This window comes from Melanotaenia boesemani, chromosome 1 (genome assembly GCF_017639745.1).
Source record: "Melanotaenia boesemani isolate fMelBoe1 chromosome 1, fMelBoe1.pri, whole genome shotgun sequence".
In the NCBI taxonomy this organism is placed as follows: Eukaryota; Metazoa; Chordata; class Actinopteri; order Atheriniformes; family Melanotaeniidae; genus Melanotaenia; species Melanotaenia boesemani.
This window is the reverse complement of record NC_055682.1, coordinates 23,103,116-23,120,498: the sequence shown is the minus strand read 5'-3', so window position 1 is coordinate 23,120,498 and position 17,383 is coordinate 23,103,116. Positions and strand designations below refer to the sequence as shown.

Here is a 17,383-nt window from a genome sequence, read left to right as displayed (position 1 = left end):
GATAGATGGATAATATAGTACCGTTTTTCTGGATGTGAACTGGTGCCTAACCTCTATGTGAATGCACATGTATATACAATCTCTAACAATAGTATAGAATTGTTAGTTTTAATGAAAGTACTATTTTTTTCATTTAGATCACCTCTAAGAATAACTCAAGATTGAAAAACAAAGAACTGAAACAGGTCAGTTTGGCTGGTCACATCCAATGTCACGGGTGCATGGGATAAAACACTGTGACCAGGAATTTGGGAGAGCTAAGAAAAACCTGAGCTAACATTTGAAAATTGCTTAAATGGAACTTAGTCAATAGTATAACGTGTAACTTGAGTAATCTACATGGTAGTTCTTGGTAGACAAGTTGTGACATTTTGTTAATGGCTAATGGGATCCCCGTAGAAAGTAGGAGTATTTGACCCTTTCCTGGTATGGTCGTGGGCATAGCCTGAGGAGGCATTAGCCAAGTCTGACTGGCCTCCTAGTGCCACTCAAGAATAGACGATCAAATTTAAACAGATAATTAGTATAAACTGCCCTTTAACTGGGTAAACCTCAGATGTCCATTTTCGTATAGCATGACATATACTTTTATTTGATGATATAAATCAACACTACTAAGTACTTGATCATAATGTAATATATGGGTAATAATATTTGTTTATTTAAACTGTTGAAATTTTATGAACTGTCGGAACCACCAAGAAACATAAAACTGGTGTTTTGGCTTTTTTTTTTCGTTCTTATTATCAATGAATTATAAGTGTTTCTGCAGCAGAGATTAAAGCCATACGATGCAGGATCGTCAAAGTAAACAATTGTTCATGATGTATTGTTGGCTGTTTTATTTGATAAATCGTTTAATTTTTACATTACACTAGCACTTTAATTGCAATAATCAGTTCATTTTTTTTTTTTTTAAGAAAAAAAGGTTTAATTTTTATTTCCTACCATTTTCCTGGTCGAAAATGTCCCACACCCACCACTGAAGGTTTTTTCTTTTTTAACATTTTTATTGAATTTTTAATGAACATAGATACACATAACAAAAATCAAATACAAAAGACTGCAATAAGGTCAATTGTATGAAAGAGAAGAAAATTCAAACATTGCTCATTGCAAAACATAGCTGGTACAACAGTTAAACATAGTACAGAGAGGCTTTCAGTTTATTATAAATGACCAAAGTCTGGATGGCCTTTGGATTTGTTAAATGCTCAAAGTATCATTTCAGATCATTCTTAAAGTGTTGAGTATTGGGAATTGTACGTGACCACTTACATTTATGTATATGATATTTAGTATAGAAAATAAAAAAGTTCAGAATAAATATATAGTCCTTTCCAATCTCAGTCTTATCATAGAAAAATAAAATGACTTTCTCAGTTATAATTATAGTTGTACCAAATAAGTCATAACATAAAAGTTCAATGTTAATCCAGAAAAACCTGACATAGACGCAATCAAAAAACAAGTACATGACATTTTCTGGGCATGAGTTACAAAAGGTATAAAATACCAGGATCTCATTTCTCTATCTTTTTAATACTTGGTTTGTAGGATAAATTAGGTGAATTATTTTAAAATGTATTTCTTTGATTTTATTTGTGCAAAAAATGTATCATTATCACACCACATTTGTCTCCAATTAATGTCTTTGAAGATAGCGTTCCAGAAAAAATGCAACGGGGCAAGTAAATCATATGTCTAAGGTAGTTATTATAACGTTTTTTGTCCTTCACATTAGTAAGCATCTGGTATAGCATCAATTACTATACAGTACTCTCGCACTGGAATTGGTATTCCAAATTTTTTAAGGAATTCTGTGTAGGTAGGTATAAATGTTACCATTTTTATTAAGTAGCTCAGAAATTAAAAGAATATCATTGTTGACCCAGTTATTATAGAAAACCCACCACTGAAGGTGGGGCAGAGTGCAGAGAGTTAACTACGTCACGCTTTGACGTCACTTACCGGATGAACCCACAGCTGCTGTTGTTTCACGTCAAAACAATCCGGAAGACGATACAGCGTGACTATTGCTGGAACAGAGACGAGGTCAAGGCTGAAACAAATGCAACTCTTTTCACATCTACAACCGCATCTAACAATGCTGTTTAGCAGAAAGCAGATATACAAACGGCCAGTAGCTGCTTTATGTTAGAACTGAAGTTCACTTAGTCCAGGCTCGTGTTTTTGGCTCAAAATCCATGTTTACGTATCGTAGCTGCTTATAATAAAGTAGGGTAGCTGCCCGCAGACTGGTTCAGTCACCATGGGGAATGGAATGAATAAGGTAGGTTTAGCGCTTGTCTTCCCCCCCAAGACATTTTGCTGTTTGGGGTTTTTTTGTGGTCAAACTTTACAATGTGTGTCTGGGAAACGCCTTCGCTACAAGTACTCAATGTTTGTCGGTTACGTCAGATGTTTTGTCCTCCGCCAGACTGTAGAGATGGTGGGCAGAAGCAGGCTATAAATTACAGGTTGGATTGTCCATTTATTTATGAGATTTATTGCAGCGGATAACTTGGACTCGGGATACTTCAGAATTATATGAATTGTCTGGAAGTTGCTAAAAATGATGCCCGTTTGTGTCCAAGTTATCCGTCTCTCCGAAATGCAAGTTATTAGGCATACTTTGAATTTTCTTTTGGCAACCTGGGTGGAAGGCTCAAAAGCAAGACATGGTGTGTGCTGGTTGGTGCTTTGACCATGCTCACTGATAGGGATGTCACCATTACAGATCTTCTTTGAACGATTATTCTAAAAGAAATAATCACGGTTTTACGATTATCATGATTGTGCGTAAATCAATTTATCAACACAGTGTAAAATCACCTTAACACTTCCTATATGTCTATTAGTTTGACTTATTTCTGTCTTTGAACCCCCCCCCCCCCCCCCCCCCCTTAAAAAAAACAAAGTAAGGTAACTAAGTAGTCATACTACAGCTGAATATTCTCCCCTTGTGATAAAAGTTTCATTTTTTCATTTGTATAATGTAAAGTCCAGTTAACTGGTCACATTGCACTGTAAGACCAACCTGAGTCGTACATAATTACAAAATAACAAATTACACAATAACATTTCACTTCACTGTCATGTTAGATTAATTAGTATCATTTGTCCAAACTATTGTGCATTTATTTTTACTGTAGCATAAACAAGTGCTGGTTATCCAGGTGAAACTTATTGGATGCATGTCCTCCCTTCCCTGCAACTTTTTATGTCCAGCTTTACAGGCTGGTAAGTCTGGAGGGAAAACCCTCTGCCATAGTGTCCCGCTAAGGCAGCACCAGTGGTGAACCACTTAACCTGTGCGAGCCGGTATGCTGCATTTGTTTTACAGGGCTACTAAATCTCACACATTGGCCGTGAGACTTGCGCATTTGGAGAGGGGGTTGTTGCCAAAATAGTGGTCTGGTCCAGACCATGGTCCGGACCACTGTCATGAGTGGTCCCTGCCACTATGAGACATTTAAATCAGCGGTAGCTACATACTGTACGTTTCAGATGCCAATATAAGAAAGGGAAATTTTATTATTATTATTATTATTGTTATTTTATTTTTACATTTTTTTATGGAAGAAGAAAATTCATCATAAATAAAAAAGACATTTGGTAAAATATGAAAAATGAAGTATTAGAGAATTAGATTTTGAGTCATTGCAGGTACCATTAAAATTAATTTGTTTAAAGGTATTTATTTATTTATTTATATTTACAAATTTTCACACAACCTTTTCCCCATGCTTCCACTTTACGGAATAATAGAGTGATAACCATTAATAGGAAGTCAATATTTAAACAGAATTGATATGAAAAAGGCATTGTCTTTGTAATGGACTTTCTGGACATAAATATTTTATCAAACTTTTTCCACTAAATTTATTTTTTATTTTCCTAAAATAGAATTCATTAAGGTTTGCAAACCATTCCTGTACCCCTGCTTATTGTCTTACACAATGGTTTGCAATACTCTCTTCTGAAACCAAGTTTAAAAAAAATTGCAGTCAGAGGACTTTATTTTTTTAAATTCATTACTACATTGTTTAAATCTAAGATATTCCATAATTATGATCGACACATCAAACAGCAGATTCTAAACTTTTCTCAGTTATAAAGCTCAGTCTTCATTCCTACCTTCTGCAATCAGACTTTGCAGCTCCTCTACTTCTGTCACAACTGTTTACTATTACAGACTTGGTCTAATTCTTTCTGTCACTTTTTGCACTTACCCATCACATTGCAGTTATGTACCTTTGCAATCGTTGAACATGCTAAATATATAGGAAAAAAATATATGTGTATATTATTATTATTATTATTATTATTAGCATATACCATTGCCGCTACAGTCATACGCTGTTATTATTATACTGTCACTTTTACTATTATTATACTGTCATCTCACAAAAAAACAAACAAAAAAAGAGCTTTTAACAAATTAATTTTAATGGTACCTACCAATGACTCATTTTTCATATTATTTTACCAAATGTCTTTTTTATGTATGATGAATTTTGTTCTTCCTTAAAAAATGTTTTTTAAAAAAAGAAAAATAATAATAAAATTAGCCTTTCTTATATTGGTATATGAAATGTGTACTTTATAGCTATCACTGATTTAAATGTCTCCTCGTGGCAGGGACCACTCATTACGGCGGTCCGGACCACTGATGTAGCCGCCCCCTAGTGGCAGGGACCACTCATTACGGTGGTTTGGACCAGTCCACTATTTTCGCAACAAGCTCTACTGCGCATTTGAGTGGCTTCTCACGCACTTTTACTAAACCTTTGATTTCTTACGCTTATACACATTAAGAACAATGCTGGCTAATCGAGAGGTTTGAGAGGATTCCCAGTGGGCCGCATTACTTTTGGGCCAGTGTCCCTGCATATGTGAAAAAAGCGCAGTGCAGTGTCGCGTCGCAGCAGCGCACGGTTCACTCACTGACACGCAGCGATGAGGGGAGATATTTCAGCTTCACAAACAGCACCGATGCGCAGTATATTTTTTCCCTAGTTTTTTTTTTTTTTGTTTTTTTTTATGAAATGGTACTAACTGGCATTTTTACTGGTTTTCCCTGTCTGAGCCCATGTTTAATATTTTTTTATATACTTTCTGAAGGGCAGTTTTGTTTACAGAACAGAGACTTATTGTTTTTGGTTGTGTGTGGTTTTCATTCATTGTTAATGAGACTGAGAGTCCATTCTATTTATTGTTTTTGTTTTATTTAAAATTTCTTCCAGTTGCAGTGTACAATGTTCTTTAGAAATTAACGTTTATTGATCTTTGAAAGTGTGTATTTGCATTATTATGGCATTATGATTATATTAGTTGAAAATGGTCTCAAAATGACCACATGACGGCTTTGCGCAATGTTTTCGCTTATCGCAATAATTTCTGAGAAAATTTATGCACAGCAAAATTTATTATTGCAACAGGCCTAATTGTAAAATAAATAATCGTACCATTTCTACTCAATAATGATGGACCAAATGATTAAATTATTATATTGTGACGCTCCATTCTATGGAATGCCATTTAGAAAAAAATAGATTAATAGGTAAAGAAATAAGTAAGCCAATGAAAAAATATATGTGGAAATGAATGGAAGAAATTAGCTAAGAAAGAGAGATAGACTTAAGAGTGCAATATATTTATTCTAACCATGTTTTTTAGTGTACATATTGTACTTTATAGTGCCACTGCTGTAGTATTTTTATTTGCCCTTCATGTGGTCTACATATATGTACTTTTTTGTTCTCCATGTTGGATGCAAACTTCATTTAATTTGCTTAATTTCAGTACTTTCTGATGAGTTCAGTAAGCTTATTTAATTCAAGGCTTCAGTAAGATGAAGAGCTAAATCCCTTTCCATGACTTTGAGAGAGTTATTCATTGTTCTACTTGATTTAAAACTCTTAAGTTTGATTTCTTATTAGATTATTTTAATTATTTTATGTGCTGGTATTGAATTGTCGTCACTTTGTCGCCTGCAGGCTGTACAAAATGCAGCAGCCCACCTTTTAACAGAAAAGAAGAGACATGATCACCTGTGCTGACCTCTTTACACTGGCTTCCAGTCCATTACAGGATCAAGTTAAAACATTTTATGACTTGTTTTTATAAGGTCTGAATCAGTTACTTTTGAATGTTTTAGATAAAGGCTAAACGTTAGAGTCGCTGGAGCCTTTTCATGTGTGGCTCCTACTCTCTGGAAAGGTCTGTCTTTTTACATCAGGCTCTTAATCATTTTAATACTTTGGAAAAAAAAAAATGTTCTTGCTGGATTTTGGTCCTGGTTGAGAAGTATATCATGGTTTTTGATATGTAAGAATGTTGTTTTTTAAAAAATTATATTTATGCTAATATTTATTGCTGTCAAGAGATAAAGTTTTTTTATATACTCATTGAGCTTGAAGCACTTTGGTCAACAGTTGTTGTTTTTAAATGTTTAAATTAAATAAACTTTAAATAAACTTTGACTTGACTCACAGAAGATCAACACTGCCAAGGCTTACAGTGAAAACGTTCTGTTTCAACCATTCATTTAGTACTTTTTTACCTTTTCACCTTGAACATACATCCCTGTTACACAGTATATGTGATCAGATATCAATAAAATGTACGGGGTAATATGATTTGTGCTCATGGTACCAAAGTTGTTCAGTAGCACTCAGCAGCCACTTGCCACTCATCACTTTGTCTTGATAATCATGCATCGATGCTTCCGACCTTGTATGGCTGTCTCTTGTGTTTACATGGTTCTTAAGCCTTAAGCCTTAAATCCAACCTGGCTTGACCTGGAACATTTGCTCTTTTCAGGTGGCGCTCTTGTAGCTAATTTGTAATGAAAGTATAACACAAAATGTCTATGTCTGTTGCTTCACAGGTTGTTAATGGACTCTACCTTGGGAACATAAGAGGTAAGGCAACCATGGTGTTTTGATTTAATGCTTTAGATGAAATACTGACAGTATAGACCGGACAAGTTAGACTTTCAGTCGCTAAAGTATAAGGCCATCATGAAGGAATGAGAAAATTAGTATAGAAGTGCAATGTATATTCTAGGACTAGGTGTTTTATGTTCAATTTTATATGCATTTCAATGTAATGCACATCCATCCATTTAGTCCATTTGTTTTAACTTCTACATGGTCAATAATTCAAAACACACTATTGTTCAAATATAAGCATAAATAAACTGCATTCTGAATGGCCGTATGATGTCTTTTTATATATAACACACACATAGAGCATGTGTGTAGAAGCATCATATACTGCAGCTGAATGTATTGTTTGTCAAACTTAGATTGAAAAAGTGTGAGTTATTCAATAACAAATCATTAAAAACCAGAAAGTGTTGCTTGTGTACTTGAAGCAAGAATTTGTAGTCATGAGGGTGACACTTTCTTCAGTGGTACGCAGCCTCCTCGCAGTTAACACGGCATGTGCAGTGTTCTAACTTTAGCTGCCTTAATGATGGTTCCACATGATGGCACAAGTACAACAGCTAAAATTAGTCCAAGTGACAGGAGCAAGTGGATGTGGATGTGCCAAATTATGTTGTAGGATAGTTGCCAGCTCTCAGACCCACAGCATTTGTTATTAACTGGTCAAAATTGTTGGCTTGTAAAGTTTGTTCAACTTAGTCTAACCAGCACAAATACAGTATCCATCCTTTGATGTTAAGAATTTGCATGCATTGTGTTAGTTTTTATTCATAATAACCATCATATAATTCTTAATACCTTTACAGCAATGTACACTTAAACAACACAATGTAACTCCAAGTCAATCACACTTCTGTGATCAAACTGTCCACGTAGGAAGCAACGCTGATTGACAATCAATTTCACATGCTGTTGTGCAAGTGGAATAAACAACAGGTGGAAATGATAGGCAATTGGCAAGACACCCCCAATAAAGAAGTGGTTCTGCAGGTGGTGACCACAGACCTCTTCTCAGTTCCTATGCTTTCTGGCTGATGTTTTGGTCACTTTTGAATGCTGGCGGTGCTTTCACTCTAGTGGTAGCATGAGACGGAGTCTACAACCCACACAAGTGGCTCAGGTAGTGCAGCTCATCCAGGATGGCACATCAATGCGAGCTGTGGCAAGAAGGTTTGCTGTGTCTGTCAGCGTAGTGTCCAGAGCATGGAGGCGCTACCAGGAGACAGGCCAGTACATTGGAGGACGTGGAGGAGGCCGTAGGAGGGCAACAACCCAGCAGCAGGACCACTACCTCCTCCTTTGTGCAAGGAGGAACAGAAGGAGCACTGCCAGGCCACAAAGGTGCAAGTGTCTGCTCAAACGGTCAGAAACAGACTCCATGAGGGCCCGATGTCCACAGGAGGGGTTCTGCTTACAGCCCAACACTGTGCATGACATTTGGCATTTGCCAAAGAGCACCAAGATTGGTAACTTTACCACTGGCGCCCTGTGCTCTTCACAGATGAAAGCAGGTTCACACTAAGCACATGTGACAGACGTGATAGAGTCTGGAGACGCCGTGGAGAACGCTCTGCTGCCTGCAACATCCCACAGCATGGCCGGTTTGGCAGTGGGTCCGTAATGGTGTGGGGTGGCATTTCTTTGGGGGGCTGCACAGCCCTCCATGTGCTCGCCAGAAGTAGCCTGACTGCCATTAGGTACCAAGATAAGATCCTCAGACTCCTTGTGAGACCATATGCTGGTGCGGTTGGCCCTGGGTTCCTTCTAATGAAAGACAGTCTTAGACCTCATGTGGCTGGAGTGTTATCAGCAGTTCTTGCAAGACGAAGGTATTGATGCTATGGACTGGCCCGCCTGTTCCCCAGACCTGAATCCAATTGAGCACATCTGGGACATCATGTCTCGCTCCATCCACCAACACCACGTTGCACCACAGACTGTCCAGGAGTTGGCAGATGCTTTAGTCCAGGTCTGGGAGGAGAGCCCTCATGAGACCATCCGCCACCTCATCAGGAGCATGTCCAAGCGTTGTAGGGAGGTCATACAGGCACGTGGAGGCCACACACACTACTGAGCCTCATTTTGACTTGTTTTAAGGACATTACATCAAAGTTGGATCAGCTTGTAGTGTGTTTTTCCACTTTAATTTTGAGTGTGACTCCAAATCCAGTCCTCCATGGGTTAATAAATTTGATTTGCATTGATAATTTTTGTGTGATTTTGTTGTCAGCACAGTGGGTTTAATAAGAATATTTCGTTCATTCAGATCTAGGATGTTATTTTAGTGTTCCCTTTATTTTTTTTATTTTTTTTTGAGCAGCTTATTTCACAAACTCAGCTTACGGTGAAGTTTCTACATTTCTTGACAGAATATTTTCTAGATGTTCTCAAACATGTGATCGGCTTATATGGGTGAATAAACTCCTAAATGATATTGATCAAGCTTTTGTAAAAATCACATTCAGCATTTATATGAGATATGTTTAATCTCTTGTCACAGATTCAGAAAACAGAGACAGTTTGTCTAAAAATGGCATCACCCACATCCTCTCTGTGTACAACAATGCAAAGCCAGTATTTGAGGTGAGTAGAGAAATCAGGATGGTTGGTGTTTCTGGATGCTTTGTGATGTTTTTTCATGACTAACCAGTGCTTCCTGTGGAAATTTTTGTTTCATTGTGCCTGTTTAATAATATAATTAGTCCTGTCAGCCAGGAGATGGTGCTGCTAAGTTATAGTTGAAGCAAGAAGAGATTTTGTGATTGGGATGTATGGAAGACAGTCTTTTAGACATGGGTTTAGAACAAATAATGTCTGACATTGACAATGACTGTTACTGCACATTTCTTACAAGAAATCTGGGTGGAAAATGGGTTGTGATTTACAAGATGTAGTGATTGCAGTACACAGAGTTGTAAAACAGCATTAAACATGATATAATGTTGCTAGATTTGTTCACCTATGCATGGTTCAGTCTTTTTTTTCCTTCAGCTGTTCAGTGTTTTATCCATGTTTTACAGGACATGACTTACCTTTGTATTCAAGCAAATGATGCTTCCAGCGAGAACCTGTGAGTATACAAATATAATTTTACAAATAATTTCTTTTGAGTCCTTTACTGCTAACAGTACCTTGGTTAATTAAAAACTTCAAGCATCTATAATCGAAGCATTCATTTTTTAGATCAAAGTGACAAGTTTATCTAAATATTTAATCGGTTAAATTGGTCTCATAATGCAGACAAATAAAATTACATAGATCCTGCAGAATTAAACTTTGACAGTAGGGTTTTATTTTGTGGGATTTTTCTGAGAGGGAAATCACGTGTCCAAAGTGTCATTGATCATCAGGAGGGAGACAGAGTTGAAAGAGTCCATTTTTCCACCCTGGCAACAACTACTAACACAACACATTATATTTTTGTCTGTTACCTCATTCAGCACCATACACTTGAAGTCTTAACTGAATTCCCTGAGTTAGCTGAGGAAAAACACACACTCACACACATACACAGAAGCATCTGTCTCAAGCTGCAATTTGAACATCAGTGGGAAGTTTTGTTTGTTTCACTATGAAACCTATATTTGTGTTGGAGAGACAGGTTACTTTCCCAAAACTTGAGGTGGGATTTCTGGAGAATCTGCTTAAAATTCCAATCCACTGTATCATTCCTGTTAAGCTTCCTGCTGGTAGTTAACATGAAGCCATTTTGTTGACTCCTAGAAATAATTTATACATCTCAATTGGGGGTCTCTGAGTTAATTGTAAATCTTTCATCATTTTGGTTGTTAAGTTATCCATGGTTTTAAAGTGAACTCTGTTTGCTTTAGTTTGTAGAGAAAATGGAGCTGGTTGAAATGTAATTTAAGGAGAATTTAGCTGTAGTGGTTAGTTGGATGTTGCTCATCGGGTTGGGCTGGGGATGTCTGACCTCCACTGTCGCAATCAAGCGTCCTTCCCTCAGGCAGCACAGGAAGGAAACCTCCCAGTGACATCTGGCCTGTGCTTCGACCACCCAGGGATTTAATAAACCCCCTCTGTCACAATCACTAGTCTGACTGACTTACGGTACGGTGAGGCCAACTGTCGCCCCACCACGCTCACCATCATCTAGGGGCCCCTATTGTGAGACCTGATAGCGCCTCCCATGTGTATGGTACATGGTGAGAACTTTCTTTGTCACACGGTTTTGTGTTTTGGAAGAGCACTACTGGTTTAAGTTTCCACCCAAAAAGAAATAAATATATAAATTTGTAATTGTACTTAGGAATTCAGTCAATATAAAGGGGTCAGATTAATTTCTATAAGCCTAAAAGAAAGTTACAGTTTGTAGGTTTTGTAATGTATCACATTAAAGACTGAATGAAGGGGAAAAAACACTAACTCACATAAACATACACAAGCTCACAGGTGAAGCTTTCATTTTAATAGCCTTAAATGTTGTAATCCTTTATGCTGATGATATTTTTAAAAACCCAGCTTTTTCTTTTGTCTTTTGTAAACATTCTCACGAAAAGTATGTTTTGATTTTAATCCACTGTATGCATTGAACATGAAGGTGTGAACTCATTTGCATCAGCATTTCCAAAATGAGATGCATTCACACAAGCTGTCTCTTTGTCCAGCAAGTTAGAACGTTCATGCTTTTTTTTTTTTTTTTTTTTTTTGGCCCACAGTAGAAAAATCTCTACATCTACAATAGCTTCGCAGCTTGTTTGTTTTCAGCATTAGTCTCCATTCTCATTCAGATGAAACCTCAAATCTTTGTCACAAGTTCTTTTTTTTTTTTTTTTTTTGCATATTAAACAAGATTTACGGAAACCTCGGCTAGGAAGACAAAACAAAGTGCTGAGGAGACATCTTTTAAAGAGGAGTTTGGATCTCAGGAAGGAGGAAAAAAGAAAAGTGACAGTCGGTTTATTTTAACCTCCAGTCTGTTACTCAGTGTGCTATTGAGAAACCAGCCTCTGTTCCTTAGAAGACAGTGTTATCAGCCATGCACTTGTTGATTATGCAAAACACTATCAGTGTTTCCTGATTGCAAGTAGGTAGGATATCTGAGGAGCATTTTTCACTTCACTGTGCTGTTTTCTACCAAGATTTTTACCCAAGCAAAAGTCCCATTAGGAGCATTTCTATGATCTTACTCAACAAGCAGCTGCATTATGTTGCTTGTTGCCATTGGACAGATGCTTCTGGTTGTATTTTAAAATAAAATTACTCACATGATCATTTATAAACAGAACAGATAAAAGCTGGAAACTGTCGTAATTTTGCAGATAGACAAAAACGACGACTGTTACTTCCCTTGTCTGCCCCTACTGTCTGTGCTCTGGTCTACCACAGACTCTGTTTGAGCGGACCCAACATTTTCCTCACATGACAGCTTGAAATAGTTAAAAGAAAAGTTACAACTCCTTCAGTGGTTTCTAAGAAATTACTACAATTAATTAAAACTAAACCCCCTTTCTAAAACCTCTCAGGGTATTTTAGAATAACCTCAGTGTAGTTTCTGCAATTAAAATCAAAACATCAAAACATATCTGAAACAGTGTCAGGGCCTCCACACAGGAGTTTCAGTTCAAGGTGTCCTTTCTCATATCCTATAATGTGTATCTCATTATTAGCTTTACTTCCTCGCTCAGTAAGAGTAAGGTAGATTTTCCAAAAATCTACCTTCTTTAAAGCAGCACAACTGTGTAAATGTTGCTCTTAATTCAAGACATTTTTTTTCATTAACTGCATGTTACAAACTTGTTTCCTTTATTTCAGATGTTAGAAATTGTGTATTTATTTTTCCTTTTTAGATTACAGCATTTCAAAGAGTGTATCGGTTTCATCCATGAATGTCGCCTGAATGGTGGAGCTTGTCTAGTTCACTGGTAGGTTTTATGCTTTAACATCTGTATCCTGGCATCTCTCTCTTCTCTGATGATGGATCAGTTTTTCAGAACATATATTACAAAAAAAAAAAAAAGAAGCTTTGTCAATAAACCAGTAGACAATCCCTTAGAGTGCAGTTTCAGTTTTTGTTCCCTTTGTTTAGCTTGTACCAGCAGGAAATACAACAGAGTTGGCAATTAACAATAACCAAAGTGACCAAATGCCAAAAATGACAAAATGCCCTTTTTGGTTTGCTGCAGCCTTGCAGGTGTATCCCGCAGCACTACCATGGTGGTGGCCTACCTAATGACAGTCACACACTACAGCTGGGAGGAGTGTCTATCTGCCGTTAAGGCTGTCCGCTCTTTCGTTGGGCCAAACTATGGCTTCCAGCAACAGCTGCAGGAATATCAGACTACACAAGTCTCAGAGGTAAACAAGTGAATGTTGACTGGAGAACAGAACTCCAGTTCACTTTTACAGCCTGAATCTTGTACCCTAAAGTTAAAAGCTGTTTTAAGTTTTTTTTTTTTTTTAACTGCGTGTTTTTTTCCCTTTAGCAACATGCTTGATGTATTCTTATTCTTTAAATATGAGTGTTGCTAGTAAGTTGAAGCCCCATACACAGACGCTTACAGGATGTGACACATACGACCATCACCATGCACATGCAGCCTGTGGTTAACTTGTCAACTGTTGATCTGCCATCTCATGCATGCATATTGCAGTGTTCCAAAAATTGTGTTGTTGTTTTTGTGACCAATCAGCAAACATTGTCTATCACATTTTATGGCCTTAAGATGAGCTGCGTTTTACTGATTGATTGATGTGCTTTATTTCAAGCAAATAAAAGTACATTCTCCTATTAATGTCTGTATATGACAGCTGTTTGTTCACAGCCTCTAAAGTGTTGCATAATTTGAATGAGTTTGGTTTTTGAAGGCACTTGGTGTGCGATTCCATGATATTGATGCTGGTCCAATCAAGCGATAGTTAAGTAGAGAAGGGGAACTGCAGGGGGTTTGCTTGGATTGCATTAGCTTGGGTGCTGCTCATCACGTGTTAATCATTACTGTCAGCTTCTTGCAACATGACTGAAAAAAATGCTCATTGTTTGTAGGCTTTGCACTGATTTTAGGGAAATAAGGGGAAATGTGTTTTCTGTAGTTGTGATTTTCCCATATGAGTCTCATACAGAAAGTAAAGAATCAGAAGACAACAGTAATTCTTATCACCATTTACTCTCAAAGCATTTAAACAACATTTTTTTAGACTGCACTGCATCATTGCAACCTGTTTTAAACAAATTTAGGGGGAAAGAAGAAAAATATAGTTGGTGGACATTAAGGAAATATCCACCAAAAGGTGGAAACCAAGACCTGTCCAGGGGTACTCAGTGCAGTCCTACGAGGGCCACAGTCCTGCAGGTTTTCATTGTCTCTCTTCTACAACACACCTGACTCAAATTAAATGCATCCAACAGCCTATCAAGTTCTGTACAATGACTCATTAATTTGAGTCAGGTATGTTGGAGCAGGGAGACATAAAAAAGCTGCAGGATTGCAGCCCTTGTATGATAGAATTTGTTTAAATAAATAAATAAATCATCATAATAATAAACATTATTTTTAATGTTGTATATTTTTATGATTTTATAAGAGTCTCTTTGCTGATTTTGATGGAGATAAACTGTTCCTGTTCATCTGCTTTCACTCTTAAAACTGTTATATATGCACAAACCTGCTTACCTCAGGTAAACCAGCATTAACAGAACTTTATCTGACTGTAAAGCCTGTAGAGTTTTTTTTATTATTATATTTTAAGCCTGTGTACCTAGTCTACCTTACTTACAATACTTTGTGGCTTCTAGCAGGACATGCAATCTTTTTCTAGATGACACAGTGACAGTCGAGAGCAGGCATCATTCAAGATTTTGCTCTCAGTTTTATCGATCTTATCTCTACACTTATTTCAAGTTTTTCAGTTCATATTTTTACCAGTGTGTTCATGTTATGAGTCAGTTCGGTGCTGTTTGAGTTTTAGGATGAATAAGAAAATACTAATTTTAGTATGATGAATGTATTACTTTCAGATTGACTTTCACTTCATTTTATTCTAGAATGAATAGGATATTGCACAAAACAAGGGAATAATTCCTTGATATCATTTTAGAGATTGCAGCTCCTCACTTTCACAAATGTCTCCTTTTGTAAAAGAAATTCTGCTGCACATGATCTAAATGCACTCAAACATTCCACTAAATCCCACATTCCAATAAATATCAAATTACAGTAACTTTCAGGAATTCAGGCAAACTACAGTAGTGTAGCACAAGGCCATTACTTTCTGCCGTCAGCTCACTTCTGGTCTCAAAGGGCACAGCTAAGTTACAGTAGTAGAAATCTTAGATCTCTTTACTTTAAAATTGAAAGCAAAAATTCTCTAACCCCAAAGACTTCAACATGTTAAAGTAGATTAAATAAATTAGTTAACTAAATTAAATAATATCCCAACTTTAATGCTTTGAACACACGATTTTGAGCCAAGTATGCTGTCATAAATAAGAGCCATGTTTTTAAAGCTGCATATGTGGACTCAAACCAAGAAAACAGACTGAAAATTGACCTGTAACACCTGTATCTCAAAATGAAGTGGAGAAAATACATTTTCTCTCACTTACTGTCTGGCTTTGTCACGAATTGCTAGTTGGGTGTGACAAATTTTTTTAACTGAAAGTAAATATGGTATAAAGTAACAAAAGAGATCTATGGACTGTTTTGTTTTTTAATAATGCCAGTCGTGAGATCGTTTAAAAATGGTCAAAGTCCAAATACATATTGCACTGTTTGCTAAAAATGTGTAGTCAGAATTGTATTATTATAAAATTGTATTAACAGTTTTATGTCTATTACATAAACAATGTTTAACATGGTTAAAGAGGATTTTTGTTTAACTTTATGTCCCCAGTATCGATCATGGTTACAGTCCAGTTTCCGTCCAAGTCCATTCAATGACCAAGAGCAGGTGGGTTCCCTGCTGAGACAGTACACAGAACAACAGGAAAGTCAGAGAGGACCCGACAGGCGCTGGATAAATCAGGAAATGGGAGTCTCTGGTCTGCCGTCCAGCACTGATCATCCTGAAGGCAGCAGTTAAAACATGGCTTTCTGGCCAAGGTTGTCCACAGTGGTATTTGGAGCTGTCATTTCCAAATGAACCCCAAGCCATTTCCAACATTAAGCTCTTTGAACGGCTCTAAAAAGAATAAATTAATTAATAAAGTGTGTGCTACATACTTTATTTTTTATTACCAGTACCTGCCACTAACACTACAGTCACAACAGGGGTTTGGTGCTGAAATATGCCTTACTATAAACTGCCCCACACCTTAGCCACACCTCGTGTGTAACATGTTTTTTGTGGACTTGTTCAGCTGTGTAGCCTTAAAGATATGACTATTTATTTCTATCTTAATTGAACATTTTGCCTTCAGTGAATTAAATGAAAAAAAAATCTTAATGTTCACTGGTAGTAGATGAAATCCACAACTCTTCAACCACATTTTGAAGTTGTTGTCCATGTGCCACTTGTTAAACTCTTAAAATGAAACTATAATGAAACATGCAGCTCGTCAGGTTATGTTTGTTCGCTTGACAGCATTGTATACATCTCACTGTAGGAGCTACTGCTCACTTGTCAGATATATAAAAGACTACTGAAATTTTATGTACAGGAGTGTCTTTGTCTCATTGATGGATCTTTCCATATGATTCCCAGCTTTGTACACATTTTACTGTACCAAATTCTGGTAACCGAAATCCACTGTAGAACTTAATGTCTTGATTATAAACTGGCTGGTAAAAAATGTTTGGTTGCCTTGTTACAATGACAAAGAACACAGCAATAAAGTTATTTGTAATTTGTCAGCCATTAGATAAGGCAAATGATGACATTTGCAATTGGGCTGCCTGAGTTGCTCATAGAGAAATGAACATTCAAGACGAACAGCTGAGTAACAAGTAAGCTCTAAACTGGCAAAATGTTCCTTTAAGTGAAACAACTGAAATGGAAAGCTGTATCAACTATGACTGGGGCTTTAGATGTAATTACTCTAAAATCCAAATGCTAAAGTCTTCCTGATTTTACTGAAGCTCTGATTTATCATTTTTATTATGACAAAGCAGATTTTTATTAAATAGTTTTAAGTTTTGTTATATGATTGTGCTTTGAGTATTTATGGTTGTTATCTTTGTTTTATAATTCAAAGCATTTATTGACAAAAAATGTAAATACAAATAAATCAGCACTATCAACACTATGGATTGTCTCTGCTTATATGTGAAACTGATGTGTCATGCTAAAGGTGGAGAAGGATGCCAAATTTATCTGAGTCATTACTGCTACAATGTATTTGGATAGTTATTCATTATATTAATATGAGACACATTCTGCTGTAGGCTGAACTCAGATATTGCACACTTTTTTTAGAAACCTCAAACATATTCAAATCTTTATTAAGCTCCTACAACTCTTGACAGGCTCAT

At 36.7% G+C, this 17,383-nt stretch overlaps 1 protein-coding gene across 1 annotated transcript; it reads left to right on the top strand.

The window, feature by feature from the left end:
- The first annotated feature begins 1,995 nt into the window (after window positions 1-1,995).
- Window positions 1,996-17,157, top strand: dusp22a (dual specificity phosphatase 22a). The gene is made up of 7 exons (XM_041985378.1): window positions 1,996-2,293; window positions 6,896-6,929; window positions 9,457-9,539; window positions 9,977-10,026; window positions 12,764-12,838; window positions 13,100-13,271; window positions 15,807-17,157. The coding sequence occupies exons 1-7, from the start codon at window positions 2,273-2,275 to the stop codon at window positions 15,993-15,995; spliced, it is 624 nt and encodes a 207-aa protein (XP_041841312.1). The 5' UTR covers window positions 1,996-2,272; the 3' UTR covers window positions 15,996-17,157.
- The last annotated feature ends 226 nt before the right edge of the window (window positions 17,158-17,383 follow it).